Here is a 22,182-nt window from a genome sequence, read left to right on the forward strand (position 1 = left end):
ACTGGGCAGGATCGCAAACCTTAAGAAATTTCATCAATCACAAGGAATAATATAAACTGCATACAATAATCCAATATCGACTAATTTAGGTAATAAAGTTTCTAACATATTATGTTCCAATCCTACTTTCGTCCCTTACTCATTATAAGAAAATAAAAGTAAAAAAAATCATCCAGAAAAAAATAAAGAAAGAAAAAAGGGAAAAGATATCCAATAAGCTGCGATCAATGGTAAATATATATTTCCAGAAGAAAAAAGCCACCTGCAGCCAATAACAAGAACACTTCAACCAAAATAGTTCCAAGTTAAAAGTAGGCCAACAACAGAAACTGTTGAATAAGCCACGGGATTGCATCAACAAGGAAACGAAGATTTCAGATTGAGGTTTTCAGTAGAGCAAACAAACTTAGAAACTTCATGGATCCAATGGATCATGACAAGGAACAAACTTTTGGTTACACTGAGATAAGAATCAAAGGACTTCTAAATCAGAAGGCTACTGCCACAAACACAAACATGTTCCCTATGGTACAAGTGGTGAAAGAGGTCAGGTTGATCGATGTCGTCTGTGGTTGGCTCGCCCCAGGATGCAAAGACGCAACCGCTGACTTAGTGTTTCACCCTTCTCCAGCTTCTCACGCTTTGGTTTCTTGGATACCGCCGTGCCCTTTTTCTTATTCTTCGGCTTAGCAGAAGATTTCCGTTGTATCCGTCTCAGCGGTGTGGCTAGGGCTCTCAGTGTCATCTGAAACAAAAGAATAGATGCTCATACAGGTAGAATGGATCTAGTTGGACAAGCAAGTGTTTTATAACTTAGGCCACACTAGAACACGAAATTGCAATTAGACATCAGATTCAAAGCAGAGAATATGAAAAGTTTTAAGGTAAAACTTCTTATCACAGTTGACAGATGACAGATTGCTGTGGGACAAATCAAAGAACACTGGCCATGGGAAAGAGAAAAGGACCTGGTGTTTGCTGGTGGTACTTGCTGTGCACTCTGCAGAGGATGACCCATCACTATTGCCTCCCAAAGACGAGCACCTGCCCCAGCTCTCTCTATTGGAACTCGAATAGGAGCAGCATTCCTCATCTCGTCCAGTTCTTTTCTCCTGTAAAATGTCATCAACAATTATAACAGGAAAATTTACTATGCAATCCATTACTTTACAGAGCAACAAAAATCTCACATGGGCATAACTATTCAAAAAATTGGAGGTAAAAAAAAAAAAATCCAGGATGCTCCTCGGAGCTAGAAATTGTACATATACATGTAGAAAGAATATCCAAAAGATGTTCAAAAAATATCCAGGAGATATTCTTTTTATCCAAACCACCAAAAGGAGCAAATACAGAGAAAGAATGGAGCTGGAACCAGAGTAAAAGCGCTTAAGAATATACTTTGCAACAAAAATAGGATGTGGTACATATGTGAAAAACGAAATGTCCGCCTTGTGTCAAGCAAAGGTTAAAAGGGTCGGAAAAGCAATCCTGTATAGAAGCATATCCCAAAGTCAACTGTATACTAGATGTCCTTGAATTAGTGGACCAACTGACAGTTCAATAAGGTGCAAATAATAGACTGCATGACACGAGTGAACAACAGTATCTTAGAAACAGAAGCACAACTCTCAAACCGTTAGCCCTAATGAGTAATACAGGAATACAACTGATGATTTAGCAATAGATGAGCATCAGGAAACAGATGCAGCAATTCAGACTCAGAAGGTCCTGTCGTTCTTCCAAGAACTTTTGATCTTTAAAATACAAAGCTCAAGCCTTCAGATGAAACCATTCAATCCTAACAAAAGTCAATAATCAACTAGTGGTACAGAAACAGAACTAAAGGAACTAAACAGGTGTAACATTCAAAACAAAATTCCAGAAGTCAGATAAAACAATCACCAGATGTAAAAAGAAAAATATATTACCTGCATATTGGGTTCTTCGGCACTGTTACCTCCCATGTTGGTAGCCATATTATCTTTATCAACAACGAAATCCTGAGTATATCAAAATAAGTGGTTTAGTTTGTGTCACACAAAGGTTAAAAGGGTAAGGGTAGCATATCCTGTATAGAAGGATCCCAAAATCGACTGTATACTAGATATTCTCTTATTACTGGACCAACTAATAGTTCAATAGGAATTAATAAACGAGAATGAACAACAGTACTGCCATAATAGAAGCACAACTCTCTAACAGCTACTAGCCACAGGTAAGTTCTGTTGCTAATTGTAGAGAGTAGCAGAGCAATACAGCAGATAATTTAACAACAGATGAGCATCAAAGAACAGATACAATAATAATTCAGACTCTGTGTCCTGTCGTTCTTCCAAGAAATTTTGATCTTCAAAAAACAAAGTTCAAGCTTTCAAATAAGCTGCAAAATAGACAAAACCTTTCAATCCCAACAAAAGTCGATATCAACCAGTGGTACAGGAACAAAACCAAAGAAACTAAATAGGTATCACATGTGAAACAAAATTCCATTAATTTGATAAAACAATCAACAGCTGTAACTAACAAAATGAATTACCTGTAAATTAGATTCATTGACACTGTTACCTCCTATGTTGGTAATCATATTGTCTTCATCAACAAGGAAATCCTACATAAAGTAAAACTAAGAACTTAAGCCCCTACAGGCCTCAACCTCGCTTTTCTTTACGCAGAAGGAAAAATAATTTGGTGCAACAGGCATACCAAGTCATTATCGATGGATATATGAGCTACGCTTTCTGATAACAGTTCACTGACTGATTTTGCAGTTGAACCTATGATTCAGCCAAACAACTAATATAAAGACATAAGTTAACTACAAAGCAATGCTTGTGAGTACTACTGTTGATCCAACCTGCACCATTTGAATTCCCAGGAGCTGATGAGGAACATGCTGCATCGGTATTAACCGCACGGAGGCTAGTGATGATTTCGTACAGCAAACTCTGAACCCAGACACTTCAACATTAAAATATTGATAAATGATTTGTATTACAGGATCAAAGTAATGAAGTTATATAAAAGTTGAATGTTATTTTTCTGAGCAGTCCTCTTGCAGAATGACTGCATGCCATTGTTTTCTTTTCCCATTTTACCAATATTATCTCCTTCACTAAAATTTTCCTCTTTTTCCTTCAGTAGTTAGTTTAAAATAAAAAGATGCAGGAAATCACCTCATCTGTGCCTGCACCAGCCTTTAGTTCTCCTAGATCATAGTACCTCTGAAAGTTACTCGTGCAACTTGAAGGAATTTGCGGGGGTTGTAAGACATTATAGAAGAAAATAGAAACAGAATCATAATAGAACTGCGGTCTGGGTGAGTTGTGATCACCCTCAAATTTGATAATATTCTTGTCACCCTGCAAAGTAACCCAAAATTTGGATGTAATAATAGTCAGAATGGAATGCTTGCATCCAAAAACTGCAGTTCTATCAGATCGAGAAATTGAGTGAGATGCTCTCAACCCAATTTCAAGGTACATAGAAGATGATCACTTACCGCATATGCCTCGTATATCAGATCCGAGTGATGGGGCTGAATAAATATGTCATCAGAAGCATGTCCAAACAATGCTGGAATAAAGGTCTTCGGTGCAAACTGCAGACAAATGTATGAAGTCTAAATTTGAAGTTTCAAGGTGCCAACAAAGCTTTTACTTGCATGAACAAAGCATAAATTTAGACAATAGCAGTGTATCATGGAAGTCCAAGGAGCACTTAGTGAAGTTTTCTAAGGCATTCAACTGCATTAACATTTAACATGATATTGCTTAACATTAAACTCTAAGAAGATCTTTAGTAAGTCCCATTGCTTAGAACTCTAATAAAAGAACCTGAAAAGAATTTGACTCTAAAAAATGTTCAAATCCTATGTACACTTTACTAAATCGGATCAGTTCTATTCAATTGACAATAATTCGAAAAATCACAAGAACTGATGGACGGTTAAAGGAAGAAATGTAACACAAGTAAGTTCAACACCTGTACAGCATTTAGATCCATGATATCAAATTTAGCCCTCTTCTGAATAATCCGTCGCATGTACTGAACAGCCATTCTGATCTGTGTCAAATCATTCGATATAGTAAGTTAAAGCAGGCACCAAAAGACTTCATAAACAGCAGCAGCAGCAACAATAACAACAACAACAATTCCAAGTTACTAACAACAGTAGCTATTTGGAACAGCTACATGGACACTCCTACCACAGAGCAGCTCTAGTGACAGCAATGTTACTATATATTTCAAAAGCCATGTATTCTTTTGTGATTAGCCTTTCTCTACTTTACCTAGAAGCTTTAATCTGAATTGCCTCACAGCGCCCACTTCACTGTACCAGTGAACTTACAGGTCATCTTTAGTTATTTATACATCTCCCTAAAGAATCATAGATAAGCACCATTTTCCAAATGTGCAAAATGAATATAATTTCATTTTCAACTAACTTATATGGATGACATATTTGTTAATATTTGTTAATTAAGCTGTTACCATTATAATCAAATTGTCTGTGTTACAGACAGATGGTCCAGCAGCAAGGATGGAATTTTGGTGTCATTACCCAGAAGTCCTCACATTTTAGCAGTAATCCAGATTGATTGTTTGCAGATGCTTCAATTCCAGTTCCTTTCCATAAGTAGTTCAAATTTATCAATTAATGTAACTAGTCTTTTACAGAGCTTGATTTTCCTTTTCCCAATTGGTTCTGGATAACTTTGTTTAATTTCTGATGCCTTTTTTGTTCATCATGATCAGCATTTGCTAGTTCTTATTGTGATGGTGTTTAAGGTTCTATACCTTCGCAGCAATTTTTATTAGAATAATTTCAAATAAACAATTCATTGTTCGAGAAGGGTCATACCGTAAACTTAGGAAGCCGGATTTTATAAACATCTACAAGCTCCATCATAAGATCATATAAGTTGGAAAAGGCACTATCTAACACCATGCCAGCGATAGAGGGGTCTTCTGCTCCATAAAGAAGGCTGTTGTTAACAAAACCAATGAATCAAGATTAAGTGAAGGCCTTTTAAAATTCACTTTGGAAAAACTGATCTTATCTAGATAATCAACTAGATGTCCAAAATAAATAGGATGATGTTTATGATAATCAGACAAGACAAACTAGTGGCATCTGTAATAGCTTTATGAGAAGTTGTAGTTTCAGCAACAAGTAAAGCACATGCTTGAAATTTACATCACCACAAATATTCCTACACATAAGTTCAAATGCCATAATAGAAAAAGCAATCAGACAGAAAGGTGTTCCTTATTTGGAAACTTAAAAGGTAAAATTTGAAGGGCAACAAAAACTATTGGATGTGTATGACCTCTTTTCAGAGTTTCCAGTATAAATGGAGATAATTTATCATAACCTATTGCAGCCATATATCCTACAATAGCTGAAAGGCAATATGGCTATCACAAACACAACTGCCATAACCAGATTATACACAGAGATCCATATAGGGAGACAGATGCACCCATGCATGCCTGTACAAGCACGCATCAGAATGTGCACCTACAACATGCATTGACTGCAGATGATAAATCTACAGTAAAGACATACCTTGTAACAGCACCCATAGATCGCCCCCAAAGTCCAATACAAGAAACTTGTTTGTTGCTCCGAAGAAAAGAAACCGCAGTTTTAAGATCATCTTTCTGGCAGGTGCATCGATGAAATTCAATTGTTACAAAATTGGAAAATTAATTGATGGTAGCCAGTGAAAGAAATAGAATACTTTCAGACATCTAAGCCCATTACAAAGTCGAGTTATTATATTATACAGTTAGCAAACACTGCAGTCAGCAGAAACTATACTAAGTTACCTCATGCCAACCAAGGCTGACATAGTCACCCCCGGATAGACCTGAGCCTGAAAAGTCAAGAGTGAAGACAGTAATATTTGAAGGAAGAAGGATTACAGCGGCTTCATTTGCATCAGCTCTACATCCACTGCAATTTTCATGAAAAAGATGAACATAATTAAGGTTCCAGTGGGCCAAAACAATTACAAAAAGAATTGAATCAAATGGCTATAACTAACTGACAAGCATGACCATTATTGTTTTGAATAACTTGCTTGAGGCTAGCTCTGCTTCATCCCCTGAAGTGAGACCTCCCCAAAAAATGGCTTCACACTTATGCTCACAGAAAATTTTACTAGTCATAAAAAAGATCTTGAAAATTTTCATGACCTCATTAACATTGTGTTAGCGCATATTACAATCAAGATCAGATTGGAACCCCAATGTTGGTGGTTCCTTTCTAGCTAAAACCAAACTTCTAAGAAAAAAGCATAACAAATGTCTTCAATATTACAACAAAAGGCATGAACATATTGTAACAACTCAGATAATCTAAGAACTTACAGGAGACAAGCATAGAAGGATAAAGTCATACCTATTCCCATGGCAGTATATGACACAAGGAAGAGCAGTACTTTCTGGTACAAAAGAGGGAACATAGTGACTGCACTGCAAGGTGTGACCACGTCCATTTGTAAGCTGCCAGGTTACAAAGGCGTTAGCAAATAGTACAAATTAGATCTCCACAGAAGTCTCGTCATAAGATGCAGAAAAGACAGAAAAAACCTCGATAATTGATCTCCGTACTTGCCTCCAAGTCTAGGCGTTTGTATTTTCGGCCTGCAAGAGTGAATTCTGATTCCCATAGGTATTGATCTGGATTATACTCCGCCCTATTTAGCATTGTACCAGAAAATGCAAAAAAAAAGAGTTGAAAGACCATAATAAATAAATGCTGCTCAAAATCCTACAAAGTAAATGCTAAAGATATAATATAGGGTATTGAACGAGAACATTATCAAACTATATCTGCAGTAAGACATGGAAAAAAATGACACTAATATGAAAATTAGTCATATTAAAGAGTGGTAAAGGGAGGCCCCAGAAGAGTCTAAAGGTAGTTCTGTCACATCCAAGGAGAATTGGGGATCATGTGATAGAGTTTCAAACCATGTATTCTAAAAAAGAACATGTTAAGGACAAGGTTATAAATCTCACTCCGATACCAGATTCTGTCATCTCCAGGACCAAAATATGGTACCAGTGTACTCAATGGCACATCAACCTGTACTGTTTAGTCCCAATAAAGAAAACAATAAGAAAAACATTGACTGGTACCAGATTATATGATCCAAAACTGGTTCGTTTTCACACCGATAAACACTGGTTGGTGCAGGCTACCAACCAGTATTTGAAACTTTGTTCGAGGAGATGACAATAATATGTATGTGGCAGATATAAAAAGCAAGAAAACCAGCTAAAAACAGTATGCTGAGCAAAGCTTATATATAATAGCTTTTGGAGTAAGTTAAGGACTGCTTGATAAGGGAAAATAGGGCATTTATAATATTATGTGTCCAAGAGGTAAAACCAAGAGGTGATTGTAAAAGTTAGGGGAATTAATCTCACAACTATTTATAATGGGTAACGCAATTTTAGAACTAGAAAATTGTTTTACAGTAAGACTTTCAGGTATGTCCAACAAGTTAGTACAAGTGACTTAAAAAGCATTAAACGGACGGAAGATGCAATAGTGTAAAGCACATCGTTTAAGGTATGAAATGATCTAAGAGATTCTGAGGTAGCTAAGCAAATTTGTTTTTTAAACTTTTGAAATAAGCAAATATATGCTGAATGGAGAATAAGCACGTTAAAACTGATGTATGCAGGAGATATTCAAAACTGTACAAACTACAAACTGTCAACCCAAAACCATGCTAATAAAATCTTGCATATAAAAACCAACAAATTTGATGTCCCTGGAAGCCCCTTGAATAACTAGTGATAATGTCCTGAATGAAATTTAATAACAGGAAAGGATTGATGTAGCTGACTCAAATATAGATGATAAGTAAGACATGCTGTTATTGTGGTCTACCAAAGTAACAAAGATTTGAGATTTCATGCAAGTATGACAAGATATAGTAGTCTGATCATATAAGTAAGAAAAGATAATCCTGTTAATAAAGTCGAGAGAATTTGCTTAGATGCAAAATAGCTGGTATATAAGACATAATATATCTCCTTATTATCCTACTAAGCTTGTATGGACTACTTTTGCATAAGCAAAAGTGTAAATGATCTGTCACTGACATAGTAGTGCAAGGTAATTTTGGTAGAACCACAGTCCATGAACAAAGTTTTGAACAGGTTATATATCAATTAGCAGAAACATGATGGCATTCACTCAAAGTGTGACTGCTTCTTAAGATAAACACTTGGAATCACAACCAGAAAAACAAGTGGTACAAGAGCATCTTCAGTTCTCCAAGAAAGTAGAGAAATTATTTTAAGTTCCAATTAAAATTTTGAGATCAAAAGTATTTAACAAATAAGAACCAATAAGGAATGAATCTAAAGCTAAAAAAGGTGCATGTGCTTTCCCAAAGAGCAAAATATCAATAATTTATCATTTTGATGACATGATTTTAGAATAATTCAAGCTATAAAAATAAGCAAAAAAAAAGCCTAGAAAAGGATTCTGCTTCAAGAGGTTTTAATAATCAACTATTGGAATGACAGTATAAACTATGGTGGTATAATGGTAGAGCACCAATCCACAATCGAACTTTTCAACATATCACATATCAATTAACAGGAACAAGATGATATGTGCTCTCATTGAAAATCTGACTGCTAGTTAAGATCAAATTTTGGAGCCACAACAAAATATGGTAAAAAATTTCCAGATTTTACAAGAAAATAGTGCAACTACTAATGTGGTACTTCAATTTTTTGAGACCAAAGGTATAATTAAAAAAGAAATGTTTTTCAAAATTGCATACGTAAATTTCCAAATAGCAAAAGAGGAGTAAAATTTCATTTTCCAGGAGAGGTAGTCGTCTACTATCAGAAAGATTATGTAATGCCCCCTCAAAATTCATATGTAAATTTTTAAAAGAATAACTAATGTATGTAGAAATCAAAATATCTGATCTGAGCGATGCTAGCTGCATTAGCACAATGGGCATGGACAACGAGTCTTGGAATCATAAACGATTTATAAGTAACAAAAATAAAAAAGATCAAAAACTCGATAGAAATATTAACATACCTAGGAGGCCGTATCACAAAGTTGATGAATTGTTCAATCATCCCCTTCCCCACACACCTCTGAGCTACAACAAGTCAGGGTGTTACAGAAGAAGGAAGCCTCCGAGAACATTAACAATCCTATTAACTTCTCAACGTTCCTCTCCAGAAGGTCACTTGGATCTCAAGAATAATAACAGGATAACCAATTTCTCAGAGCAAAAAACAGAAGCAACCACACCAGCTGCTTCAAAACCAAAGGTTCCTGCTCTGCTGGTTCTGTCCTGCTCCAGCGTATAACACTAACTTGGTTCTTAAACCATTCAATACAACCACAAGCCAACCCTAGAATTTAAGCTAGAGATAATGCTTGAGAATTAGTTAAACGCAACGCCGACCTGCGTTCACCAAAATTTTAAATACAAGGGCACGAGATTCCAGTAACCCCGAGCCCTCCATCCAGGAGGAAACCCTAAGTTCGATCACGGGGTTTCCTCAAGCGTCATTTTCACCAAAAAGATCGTGTGGAACCTATCATCTGCTCGTTAAAACCACGCCTTTCCTAGATCCTCGACCTCGTGGGCTCCAAAAACAGTCGAACCCCCCCTCAAAAGCACCTCGTTACTCGATCCCCAGGACAAGGCCACACGGAATAAAGGGGAATTTGAGATCCGGACACCGTAGAACTCCTCCAGGCGGGCAATCGCAGCAGCAGAACCCTAAAGCTCAAAGCCGGTACCTCGAATCGGGAAGAAAGATCGGACGGCGTGGCTTGACGGCTCGATCCTTCACCGTTCCGCAGATCCGTCGGTCGCACCGCTCCGGGGTGGGAACGGGGCCCAAGATTCGATGGAACCGCAGGAAAACCCTAGCGATCTGGGAGCAAAGTAAGGATTCGCGGGGCCGGAAGCATCCAAGGCCGAAACCAAGATAAAAGGGAATCCGGAGGCGGAGGGCGAGCGAGATGCCGACAAGTCTTGGTTGCGTAGCGTGGGACTTGACTACGTTGTTTTCAACCCGTTGAGAGAGTGAGTGAGAGAGAGAGAGAGAGAGAGAGGTACCGAATAATAATAATAATAATAGTGGCAAAGAATGCGTTATTTATTCAGTTAAAAATAAAAAAATTATCGAGGTGGAGACCGAGGAGGACCGAAGTGCACATCACATGAATAAAACTTTGCCGCGTCCGTGCGTAACCCGACTCCCGTACCGGTCCCTCTATTGGAGCCACAGCTGGTAAAAACGAAACATGAGGTAAGCGTAGAAACGGGTTCCAAAAGGGTTATCGATTCTTTATTTTTCCTGAAAAGAGGACGCGACCGGGAAGTCATACGCATGCGTACGCGAGAGGTGGGCTCCACCCTGGCCTGTCCACACGCCATCGCCGTCCTGCAAAGCGGGAGGGGGTTTGGGGTGTCGGACTCTCGCTGCGATGGTTTCGCTTGACCCGCCCAGGGGAGTACAAAAAGCAGTAGAGGGCATTTTGGTCATCCCAGGAAAAAGCAGTTTCCGTGGGGCCTCGAGGCATCGAGTCGGTGTAGGATGCCAGCTCAGACTGATTTGGAAGACCATATCTTAATTAGCAACTGTTTCGGATCAACTAAACAATGGGTTGCCGTTTGCCTCTATCTCCTCCTAATCATGCACATCCCAGCTTCGACACCACGTCATCTGCCACGTCATAATATCACCCGTCCTTGCCTACTCGTTAAGTTTTAACTGGGGAAAATTCCCATAAAAAAATCGTATTTTTTGAAAAATTCTCACCCCTTTTTTTAAAATTATCATATAATGTATTTTTTTCAATATTGATATTGCTTAACTTCTACTTGTCCATCGAAGGTCTCTTCTTTTCTCTTTTTTTATTATTATCGATGAAATATAACAACAAGGATGAGAGTTATCAATGAAATATAACAACAAGGATGAGAGTCATAGCGACAACAAAATGGTCATAAGTCTTCATTAATAACGATTAAGGGGATTGAGGCGACCACTTAAAGGCTTGACGTCCTCGTCAAGACCCAACATAACTCAGATCAGACTCTAGCATAGTACATGTGAGGCGTAGCCCAATGGTGGCTCCACGCCGTGACGAGTGACTCCGTCTACGGGTAGCCTTTTCCTAATCGAGAGGGTTGGCTCTGATACCAAATATTATGACCTGAGCCTGATGGGCTAACTAACCTATTAACTTCGTTTGATCTAAATCACTGACCAAAATACTTAAACTGAAGTTGATAGTAGTTCACTCATCAGACCCTTATAAGTCAATCTTAATATTACCCACTTTCGATGTGAGACTAATCATGGGTATTACAAATAATATGCCAAATTGAAAACCCTTGTGCTGAATCCAAACTGAAATTTGGTTAATTTGATAATATAATCGAACACATGCATGATAATCAAAGATTATTTATGTAAAAAAAATGAATGGTTATGAATCTGATTGTTAAATGCATTAGTACTCAAATATTCTCAATTTGATCCATGAGATTGCACTAAATAAAGCTTAATTGTTGGGAAATACTCTACAATTTCATCTTATAGCGATCAACAAATACATATATGATACACTGTATTACTCCAATAATAAATCTTAAAACATATGTATTTATTCACTACAATTTCTTTGAATTCTTACCTTCAAGTAAACAAGAGCACCTAAACCAACCAATCAAGGGGCAAAAATATTGAGTGGCTAATGTATGTCATCTATCATTATTATTACAACAATGTCAGATTGATCTCTTTGGCAAATGTAGAGCTGTCATAAGATGATATCCACAAACATTTTACTTACAAGGGTATTTCCTTGTTAGAGATTGAGATTAAATCTAACAGAGCAGGAAGCAGTCAAGGCACCATTGCTGAGACTTGCTGCATCAACGAGGCAAACAACCCCTTTCCAACAGATGTACAAAGTCCACGATCAACAGGTTCAAAAGAATCACCACGCCATATTGCGTCGGAACCTCTGACGGAACTGTTTCTTTGAAATACACCATGCATTAGCGAAGGTGCTCACCTGTATCCAGGCCATGTGAAAAGTCAATACTATGGTATAAATCAGCCCATGACTTACTAATTTGTCATGACGGTGGGAAAGTTGGATACTAGAGAATGTTAATCTAACATAATTGCACTCATGTAGTTTTACTGAGCAGAGCAGATGATATAAAAGAGTAGAGAAAAACTAGGAAGTATCATGTGATTAATAAAATCACACTGTCAGCACTTATTCATTTGATTGGCTGCAGTCAGAACACCAAATTGATTCTTGTCATTTACAATCCAATCTCAGTTCCTGCCACATTGCAGTGGTTGTGGCAAACATTCAACATAATTTTAGCATTTTATTTGACACAGACAACACAAAAAAATTATTCCAGTGGCTGTGGCGAACACTAAATGTAAGTAATTTTAGGATTTTACTTGACACCATGGTAACATAAATTACTTCAATCAGCATGCTTCAGAATGACTGTTGGTGTTAATATGTCCAAAAACATGCCAATACATAAGCAAGGAAAAGGAGGATCAAGTGATGAGAGAATATATACACACATTGAGATAAAAGTAAGTGGTATTAAAAGGATAAAAGATCTAATCCTGAATTTGTTGATGTGATGCTTGATCCAATATTGGAAGCAGCCCGATGTGACAGTGAAGTTAGACAAACAATCCATTCTACAGAATATGGAAGTGAAATGGCTGCCTCAGCTGCCCAACCATCAAAATTTCTAGGAGTTGCTGCACTAGCTGCATGATCTCAACCCCAAATAGTGTCAGTTGCTACAACCACTCAGTACTTCTGTATATAGCCTAATCAGAATTTCTCTTTATCATCATTTTCGATGTCGTATGTCATGAATAATAATTGTTTTATTTTTAGGAGGAAAATAATTGCTGAAATAAAATAGCTATTGAGGATGTGGTTGCTTGTAACTTACATTGCTGATGATCTTTGCTCCATACCAAGCAGAATCAGCACCAAATGGTGGAGGCATGACCTTAACTCCTTCAGACATTGACGGTGAAAGAATTTTATGAAGCTCTTTCTCTAGCCTCTCTGAGAAGTACCATTTATAAAATATAAAACATATTCAAATTATTACATTCATAAAAGTACACTTCTAATTCATGCAGAACATGTAAATAACAAATAAATGACTCCATCACACCACTTATGGAGTGTGTGACCCAGAATATCCATTCAACGATATGAGTGCAACATACCTGGCAATCCAGGTAGACAAGCACTTCCACCAGCCAAAACCACAGTTTTAAACCATGTGTCATCACTGGCCACTTCTGCAGCCAAGCAATGATCCATACAGAGAGCTACAGCTCGATGCAAACCCATTGTGCGCCTGTAAGGACAGAGATAGCACATGGCGATGTGTTAGACTTGTGGCTCCTTGTCCATCTTCCACAATAAAAGGAAACAAATATATCTAACAACATTTTTCAAGCAAACTGGTGATCATTACATAAATATAAGAAATCTCATTACTGCCAGAGCTGTCTTTCTTACTAACCATTAAAAAAAATAACCACAACCATAATAAGTTATTTGCAATTCACAAGAATAGGAGAGCTCAGATAGTAACAATGTGCTTTTACAAAGTATGTTGAGAAAAATTGATGAATTCCATAATAAATCATTGTGTAGACAATTATGAACACCCACTGTTCATATTAGTTCCATCCATGGTATGCAATTTCGAATGGTACCGCCCGGTATGGACAGTACATACCAATCTAACGGCATACCGGTACGCGGACAGTGCTACAGTGCTACAGTGCTACAGTAATACACTATGATAGTGCTACAGTGTAAATGTTAGACTAGAAGTGAGAAGTAATCAGCAATGTTTCCAAAATTCTGATTTAAATACAAATTTCATTAAATATGTTAGTTATAGGATCTGCATAGAAACTATATTGAAATCTTTGAATCTTCTAGGATAAATGATCTTACCACGATTTTAAAAATTCATGTAAATTTTTCTATTGTTAAATGTTAGACTAGAAAGGAATAGATACCCATAGATAATCATGCAGACTAACCTGTAGTTACTCTTTTGCAACTCATTAGACTAATCATCTTTTAGTAGAATAAAATAGGATACAAAATCAGAATTTCAAGAGAAACAAAGATATTATGCCAAGTTAACAGCTAGTGAAGGAAAGAACTTACACCCCACCAATATGTGGTTGAAAAAGAATCTCTCCAGTTTGGAAGCGTTCCTTTGAAAGAGTGAACCAACCCTCACCAGCAACCTCGCATGAACCTTGAGTATTTTTACGTAACTCTGCATCATAATCAGCAGCTATGTAGCATAATTTCTGCATACTCAATAAAGAACTTTTCAGGCCATCATCACCATCAAGTGTTCAAAGCTGAAGAACATCTAAAAATAATCTGATCAATCAGGTCAATAAATATGCACATGAATGTCTAACGCATGTCAATGCATACTTATTCATCAAAGGAAGACCGCAAGTAATACATGTATAGTACAACCTTGAAGTTTACTCTGATCGAAACATCCTTCTTTTACAGTCCACATATTTGTATCCAAAGTTTTACAAAATTAAGGCACTATTACCTGTCTTGATTAAAATATCTGTAACATGTCAAAGTAGAATGTTTATGATGATTGCATAATCAATATTATACCAACCCACTCAAAAATAAATTACTACATTAAACATGTTAATAGGCGATATATAGTAGACTTATATGGAAGCTAAGGATTTAAATTTCAGTCTGTTACCAGTTTCAGTAACCTACAGGATTGGTCTAGTGCCAGTACGCAAACTGATATGCCAACTTGTACCAGCATCATCGAATAAAATAATAAAATATTTGAATAGTATTGTACTATTATAAAGCTGTACAGTACTTGGACCTGTAAATGTTGGTTCATACTTCATACCAACAGATACGGTTGAGATTTTTAACCCTGGTGGAAGCAACAAGCAGTTGTCACTATAGGCCAAATACTCCAACTACATAGATATAAGACATCCCCACACAATAGCAAACACTGAATATAGTGCACAAAGCACATGTAACACATACACAAAGATGCCTATATGCAACTGATGCCTGTATCTGTCAACCTATGCATGAGCATAATTAGAGAAGTTTTGGATATCATATAGCATATACTAAGTAAAACTTTCTAGTCTTCCTATATATGACAAAGGAATTTGTTTGACAATTGGAGGTATATCAAAGAGCTGAACAGAATGGGGCTGGTGTTCCACATTCAATGGCCACACACATGGGAAAAAGGGGTTCTGTGGTAAATGAAGCAATTATTTTTTATAGCCTAGGAGAACAAAATTGCATCAAGACAAGCTGATACACATGCCCAAGAGACTGAGGAATAGATAAAAAACCGAACTAAAAGGAATTATTAATTACCTTGGAAGAAAGCATGAAAAGAGTGACCACCATGAAATAGTATCAAATTATAGATATCATCTTGTATTTCGCTAGAACAATATTGGATCAATTTTCGCATGAAAAAGGCTGTTCTTGTGATCCAAAAAGATGTACAAAGACTTCCCAAGAGAATATTAAAATTTTAGATTTACAGTTGAAGTTCATGACAAAGAGTTCCAAACCAGGAAACACACAAAGAATATCAACATTAGTTGAACTTTCAGATATTTTAACACTTCAGCTTGTTCCTGTCCCCTTCCAAGTAGAATTTTGTCTCTACATGTCCGCATCAAGACATATGCTGCATGAATATGCATACAAGGATGCACCAAATACTGATGCAGTTTTCAGAACTATACACGAGGGATGCCTTTACAGGAATCCCTAGATGATGGAACAATTGATTTGCTTGGCAGATTGTGCAAATGCCCTACTCATCATAAGTCTCCATCAGTTGCTGAATGTGAACAGTAACTTATTACCTCTGGAGTGTCTATTCATACCTCCTTGATTGTTCTAACAGTGTATAGTGACTCAAAATTTATACTTCGTTGCTGCATTAATTCCCTGAGAAATCCAGTAAGCCTTAAAGCACCTTGTCCCAGAATTTCGATACCAACATCATGCATCACCTTACCTCTTAGAACTGTAAAATAAAATCCTCTATTAGAGAATTGAATGAAAAATTCAGGAAGCTTATGCAATTTATAGGTAGCATAGGCAAGTAAGCAACAAGGCCAGAATTTAACACAACTAGTCCATTAAAAGCCAGTTTTAAAACCATATTTTAATAGAATATGCTACTAATAAATAGATACAAGGAGAATCTGTAAATTGACTTGATAACTAAAAAACAAATGCAAAAGACATACATCAAAGAAATAACATATCAACAGTTGATGTGATCAATCACATATTGAACAGTAAAAGCAATGGCAGGGAGCATGTTACCTGAGTATCTTGGCACCTGGCTGATACATCATCACCAAGGTCACAAAGCCCCAGGCTTAAATGTGCTCTATGAAGTGGAATGTTAATATTTCATATAATTTAATTTTATATACTGTTATCGGAAGTGTTCATGATACTTAATCGACATTGAATTATTCATTAAATAAAGTGAAGAATAACAAGGATCTATAAAATACTCATAATCCTTATCAAGCCCTACTCCTCAAAGGAAAACAAAACCAGGTCAGTTTTCCCAATACTCAATTGCTGTATTCTTACAAAGTTTTGCATTTTCCACTGTTGCAAGCCGTTAAAGGAGCCTGTGCTAAAAGATCACACGACAAAACTTGTGTATCATGGAGTTCCCTGGCGAAGACATCCTTGATCTTTTAGTGCCCAACAGATACTAATGAAGTAATAAGATAAGACACAGGTGGTGATGAAAGGACCCTTAACATACAACTTGCACCTGAAAGCCGGGGGAAAAAACAATCATAAAACTACCATTGCACTCTAGTACTCACAAGGCACCATAATGCAGGGATAGAGCTAAGACTTTTAGACAGGTGAGACACCACAGGTATGGTCAATCAGAAATTTTAAACTTAAGGCTTCTGAAAGCTTATCATTTATGTTACATGTCATTTTTCTGTGCATATACATAAAGAATATATAAGTCAATATTTGAAAAATAAAATACTAGAAGAAGAAAATAAATATAAATGACATAATTTACCTAGACTAAGACTTGTATCATCGGTCAGATTTTTGAATTATAGTCTATTTTGCATATCAAAAGGTTCTCCTCACATTAAGGAAAGATGTCTACAAGGAAATACAGAAGAATTTCATCAAAGTTTTTGGGGAAAAATAAATACAAGAATCAGACTGTGGGTGCAGGTGTGCGTGCATGCATGCATGTGTGTACACATGTGTGCCTGTGTTTGCGGGTGCGTGTATGCGCACGTGCGTGCGTGCATGTGTGTGCGTGCGCAGGCATACACACCTTCCCTTCTAGAAGGGAGAACTTATACAAACAAAAGGATATAGATAAAAAGTTGCACAACAGGCTGTCAGATGGATCAATCCGGCAGATAAACTACTCTTTTGACCTTGTAGGTTAACAAGGTTGTTACAGCCTTACAGGTCACAATAGTAAAAACTAATAATCACAGTAGGAGATAGCAAAATATAACAGTATAATAAGTGACTCTAATTATTTTCTTCATAATAAAGACATTGTGGGTTTAACTCTCCATGCAGGCAGTTTCCATGTATTTGGCCCAGGTAATTTTCGAGGTGTAGCTAACTTACTCTGTCATTCACGGACTATGATTCTTGAGAACGCAAGGTTTAGCTTCCCCTAATTTGGAATGGAGGCTAGTTAATATCATAAAATATTCAGGGAAATGAATGGTGAACCTGAAATTATCAAAGAATCATACAACATCGAGGTTTAGCCTTGTTCAGCAGCATTATAGCAAACACAAGTTCTGATGTCCAAGACATAAACTTCCTGATTTTACCTAATGGCATTAACATGACCAACTTTCCAAATGCTAAATCCTAGATAATTAGCTAGTCTAATATATCCAAAAAATAAATGCATAATTAATGATAATCCAAGAGAACTTTACAGAAAGTCGGCTAGCAAACAGACAAAACATTACACCTAAAGCCTTGTGAAGCAAATTCAGAAAAAGCAAAAAAAAAAAAAAAAAGACAAATCAACAATCATGAAGTATCTTATTAAGGTCCATTAGCAAATCTTATGCCATAAATGACATACTAATGAGTTGAAATTCAGTTCATCGGGGGCTTTTATCAGTAACTGAGGACCCATATAAGTGCAAACTCTCATTCAAATTTTGATGACAATAGGAAACATAAACTTACTTGGAACTATTGAAGTTACATGGAAGCCAATGTTGACAACAATTCCAGAAGTTCGTCTTGCAGCATATAAAGCTAACACTGCCTGAAATTTTGTTACATAACATCAGGATACAGTGTAAATATGTTCAACCAAACTATCATAGAGGATATACCAAGGCATGCTAAGTTCAAATTTAAACCTGATATTAGAGATTATCGCATGACATAGAGGAGAATAATAATAAAAGATCTAAAATTCTTTGGTCCTCATTGAGTTTAGCAAAACAAAACATTAGATCAGTCTTCCTTATTAAATGATAGTGTCCTTTTACAGGAGCCTATAAGCTGAAACTGGAGTGGAATATGATTTGCTTTGAATCACATGAAAATTTAATAATAACATTCAGCAAGGCTTAAAGCGGCGGCAAAAGTTTCCAATGTAGATCAAACGCAAGAGTGAACCTTTTTTTTCCTTTGTAAAAAAGCATGACAAGTGTTAGAACCAACATTTTCTAGGCAGATATATTTTAAAAACAATGCTCACGTAGGGAAAAGTACTGATAAACTTGAAGTCTGAGCATTATAAATCAAGATCAAACACAGCACAAATTTGTAAGATTCAAGACTATGTACAAGGTGAAGTCAAAGGTGAGTTCCACGACCAAAGACAATTGCTCCAAGATAGGGATTCTTTGGTTCAGGGGGCTCTCATGTTGATATTGTGTCTCAAAAAATATACAGCAACAAGGTCAAATTTACTTGAGCACTGAGAAGGAGATGAAAATGAAGAGCAAAAGTAGAGTTGGGCATGGCCAGCACAGCTTGTAAAGATGAATCTTGATAGTGGGAGCTCTTAGCAATTCTTTCAAAAAGCCAGGGCAGCCCAACTTGAATTTCAGGACCAATTACAGTGGAACTGCAGTTCACACTTCTTCGAACTAAACATGTCAGTGATCCAATATAATGATGGCAGAAAAGAGGGAATCAATTAATCTGATCAAACTGATCAGGCAACATAGAAGCAAGCAGAAATTCGTTCATCTTCACAATGTAATAGATGCTGCTGATTTTAGTCAATTCTATATTATTACCTGATCAACGGCACAAACAGCAGGAGCATTCATATCAAAGAGGACCGAGTATATTGCCTCTCTTAATTGCTTTCTAGAAGCCCTAGCAGCTTCGGTATCTGAAAAGAAAGATTATGCCACATTTTTTATTTGATTTTTTAAAATATATGAATGAAGCAGATTTTCCTCTATTTCTAGCATTACAAGAACATCAGAAAGCAAAACAATTTTTTCAATCAGACAAAATGCTATCAGGAATATCTAACGTTAGAAATGAAAATTCTACAAAAAATCAGAAAATCTTCTTGAATAAAAATTCCTGCACAGTCATGACAATAGAACATGTGACTTTACTTTGAATTAAGTTTACAAATGTACTGACCATCAGTATGGCAGATTGGAAGGGAGACAATAATTGGCTGGGATGATGCCTTTACTTGCATTCTGTAATGTAATAGAACTTTTTAGACAGAAATAATTGTAGGACATAAAAATAATATATGAATTGCAATCCATAATCATGTTGTGTGCATCAACATTGTTTCTTATCCCCATGATGACCATATTAAGAAAATGAGAACCCAGAAAATTGTGAGGTAATGGATTAACTAGGAAACAGCAAAGTGTAAACACTTTCAACAAATACATTCCCCCAGATGCACCTAGTCGTTACTGCATTTTATCCTAGACTAACAATTTGAAGAAAACTGCAATGCCATATTTCTTGACTTAGCAATGGAGGTATAGTCGTCAGTGAAGTATAAGTACACCTGCTATAGATTGTCGAGAAAAAATAGCGAAGTCTGGCATGCATTGGAGACTCAAGGTTGCCAAATTCCTACAAATGAAAATAAACAAATTAAGTAACCAGTCACCATATATGTACTTTACTAACAGGAAATGAATACAAGAGTTAAACAATGATTAATGTCGAGAAACATTTTATATAGCATTTATAATACAAATTTACTTACTACTAACTGTTGGCATGATAAGAAGTGCTTACTAAGAAGGTAGCACAACGTCCAGATGGAGAAGCGTACTTGCTCCAACCATATTTGCAATAGCCAGATCCACCTTAACATAGTGCAAATGAGTAAGACAAATTGAGCTTTCAATTATCTGAAACAAAAAAAAATCCTGTATATTGAAGAAAATCTAACCATCCAAGTTATCAGAGTTCTGGCAGAGACAAGACTAGACCAGGCTGAAGGTAAAGAAGCTTGGAGATTCAACATATTCAAGTTCATATTGTCCTTACAAAATTCTCACATGGGCTACCAACCATCTGACTCCCCTCTCTCCCTGCTTAAGAGCTGGAACCAGCTACTAAAGGAAGTACAAAACATTGTTCTACAGATTAATGAGGCTACATCAGCTAAAACTAGCCAATATCCATCCATGACTTTTGACTTTCTTGAATTTAACTCCTTATAGGCTTTTCAATGTAGATTAAAAGATTAGTCATCTGGTAAACAACACAAGTAGGCTATCTAAGGAGCACAACAAATATTCCTCCCCCAAGAAAACAAATAGATGGATCGTCAAAAAGGAAAGCTAGACAACCATGTTTTTAAGAAAAAAGGAAACAAATTTAGTTAACTATACAACTCGAAGGTTGGCAACACGTACCATCAATAATAACAGAACCTGGAACTGTTGCAAGCTGCGCATAAACGTTCATAAACGATAACTGCGATGGGTGGTTAAAGTGCAACCTGCATTACAAGGGAAAATGAACTAGGAGTAAAGAACTCGAGCCCTAAGATCTCAGTAACAAAAATCCAATGCCAACTAATAAGGAATACACGAACGTACGATGGTCCATATCTTAATTGGGTCTCGGCGAACAGCAGAAAATCCCACGGCTCCTTCCCACTCTTAAGGAGGTGAAGCCAGAGCGCGTTATCCGACACCAAAGCCTTCCAGGACTTGCAGACCAAGCTTGACCGCGCGGCGCACCTGGGCTCGAGAAGCTGGAGGATCTGCATGAAGACGTCGGTGGGGAGGGTGTCGAGATCACCCAAGGGCGGGTGGTCGTCGGGGAACTCGGGCCAGGAGCGGTTGGAACCCGAGCCGGATCGGCTGAGGACGGAACCCCACACCTTCCGCAGCACGACCGCCATGGAGATCTCGATCAAAGCCGGGGGCCCGGGCTAGGGTTTCGCGAGGACGGCGGTCGGAGGAGACCGATCGAGATCACAAGAATTCGTCGCCGTGTTGATTGTCCCGAAGAAGATATCGGGATTTGGGGGATACGGTTGGGAAGGGGGTCGACTTGGTATGGGAATTTGAGGTGGAAAAACCGAGAGAGAACGAGAGAGAGTGGACGAAGAAGAACACGGTAAGGCGCCATCGTGCGCCGACAAAGCACGCGCGGGACCCGTGCGGGGGCCACGTGGTGTTACATGAGAAGGGCGAAACGGGGTGCCGCCTTTGCCTTCCGGTTTGACGTTTGTTACCCGTTGTCTCCCCAGCCGTCCAGGACCTAGCTATTTGTCCGTCGGATACAGACTTTCATGTGGGACCCATCTAATTTATGCTGTAACTTTGGCCAATCAAAATCGGTTAAGAAGCGGGTTTCCGAAAACGAGTAGAAAAACGTTTCTATTCTCCACCCTTGCCACGTTGGTCCCACTCTACCTTACACGGGTAGGCAGGTGAGTGTGACTGAACGGTGGAAAAATAGCAATAATAAGAAAATCCAATAATTGCGGTGTTGATAGTTATTGATGTATATACATGCGGATTTGCTGT

At 37.4% G+C, this 22,182-nt stretch overlaps 2 protein-coding genes across 3 annotated transcripts; both read right to left on the reverse strand.

Moving 5' to 3' along the window:
* Nucleotides 1-349: 349 nt before the first annotated feature.
* On the reverse strand, nt 350-9,705 carry LOC135598682 (uncharacterized). Its single transcript, XM_065092868.1, has 15 exons — nt 9,089-9,705; nt 6,633-6,707; nt 6,410-6,520; nt 5,836-5,962; nt 5,573-5,667; nt 4,865-4,988; nt 3,985-4,065; nt 3,503-3,601; nt 3,177-3,362; nt 2,858-2,948; nt 2,707-2,777; nt 2,540-2,611; nt 1,932-2,003; nt 969-1,112; nt 350-745 (listed from the first exon to the last, which is right to left on the reverse strand). Exons 1-15 carry the CDS (start codon nt 9,127-9,129, stop codon nt 548-550), a joined length of 1,587 nt encoding a protein of 528 aa, XP_064948940.1. The 5' UTR covers nt 9,130-9,705; the 3' UTR covers nt 350-547.
* A 2,057-nt stretch (nt 9,706-11,762) lies between these two features.
* LOC135598683 (actin-related protein 8-like) lies at nt 11,763-21,736 on the reverse strand. Of its 2 annotated transcripts, XM_065092872.1 has the most exons (12): nt 21,244-21,736; nt 21,058-21,143; nt 20,432-20,502; nt 20,196-20,263; nt 19,808-19,869; nt 19,447-19,544; nt 18,377-18,458; nt 16,033-16,175; nt 14,273-14,421; nt 13,309-13,442; nt 13,023-13,141; nt 11,763-12,097 (listed from the first exon to the last, which is right to left on the reverse strand). In XM_065092872.1, exons 1-12 carry the CDS (start codon nt 21,549-21,551, stop codon nt 12,020-12,022), a joined length of 1,398 nt encoding a protein of 465 aa, XP_064948944.1. In that variant the 5' UTR covers nt 21,552-21,736; the 3' UTR covers nt 11,763-12,019. The 2 variants fall into 2 exon arrangements, with proteins under 2 accessions (XP_064948944.1, XP_064948945.1); XM_065092873.1 differs by lacking the exons at nt 21,058-21,143; nt 21,244-21,736 and having other exon boundaries at nt 20,400-20,479.
* Between the last annotated feature and the right edge of the window lie 446 nt (nt 21,737-22,182).

Source organism: Musa acuminata, chromosome BXJ2-1 (assembly GCF_036884655.1).
Source record: "Musa acuminata AAA Group cultivar baxijiao chromosome BXJ2-1, Cavendish_Baxijiao_AAA, whole genome shotgun sequence".
In the NCBI taxonomy this organism is placed as follows: domain Eukaryota; kingdom Viridiplantae; phylum Streptophyta; class Magnoliopsida; order Zingiberales; family Musaceae; genus Musa; species Musa acuminata.

Bases quoted from the DNA above. Each gene is read 5' to 3' on its own strand.
- LOC135598683 (XM_065092872.1), bottom strand. From the start codon at position 21,551: ATGGCGGTCGTGCTGCGGAAGGTGTGGGGTTCCGTCCTCAGCCGATCC. The intron at 21,144-21,243 runs GTACGTTCGTGT...CTTGTAATGCAG, and splicing joins CAATTAAGATATGGACCATC to GTTGCACTTTAACCACCCAT. The intron at 20,264-20,431 runs GTAAGCACTTCT...TTTCATTTGTAG, and splicing joins GACGTTGTGCTACCTTCTTA to GAATTTGGCAACCTTGAGTC.
- LOC135598682 (XM_065092868.1), bottom strand. From the start codon at position 9,129: ATGATTGAACAATTCATCAACTTTGTGATACGGCCTCCTAG. The intron at 5,963-6,409 runs GTATGACTTTAT...TGAAAATTGCAG, and splicing joins ATATACTGCCATGGGAATAG to TGGATGTAGAGCTGATGCAA. The intron at 3,363-3,502 runs GTAAGTGATCAT...GTTACTTTGCAG, and splicing joins TGATATACGAGGCATATGCG to GGTGACAAGAATATTATCAA.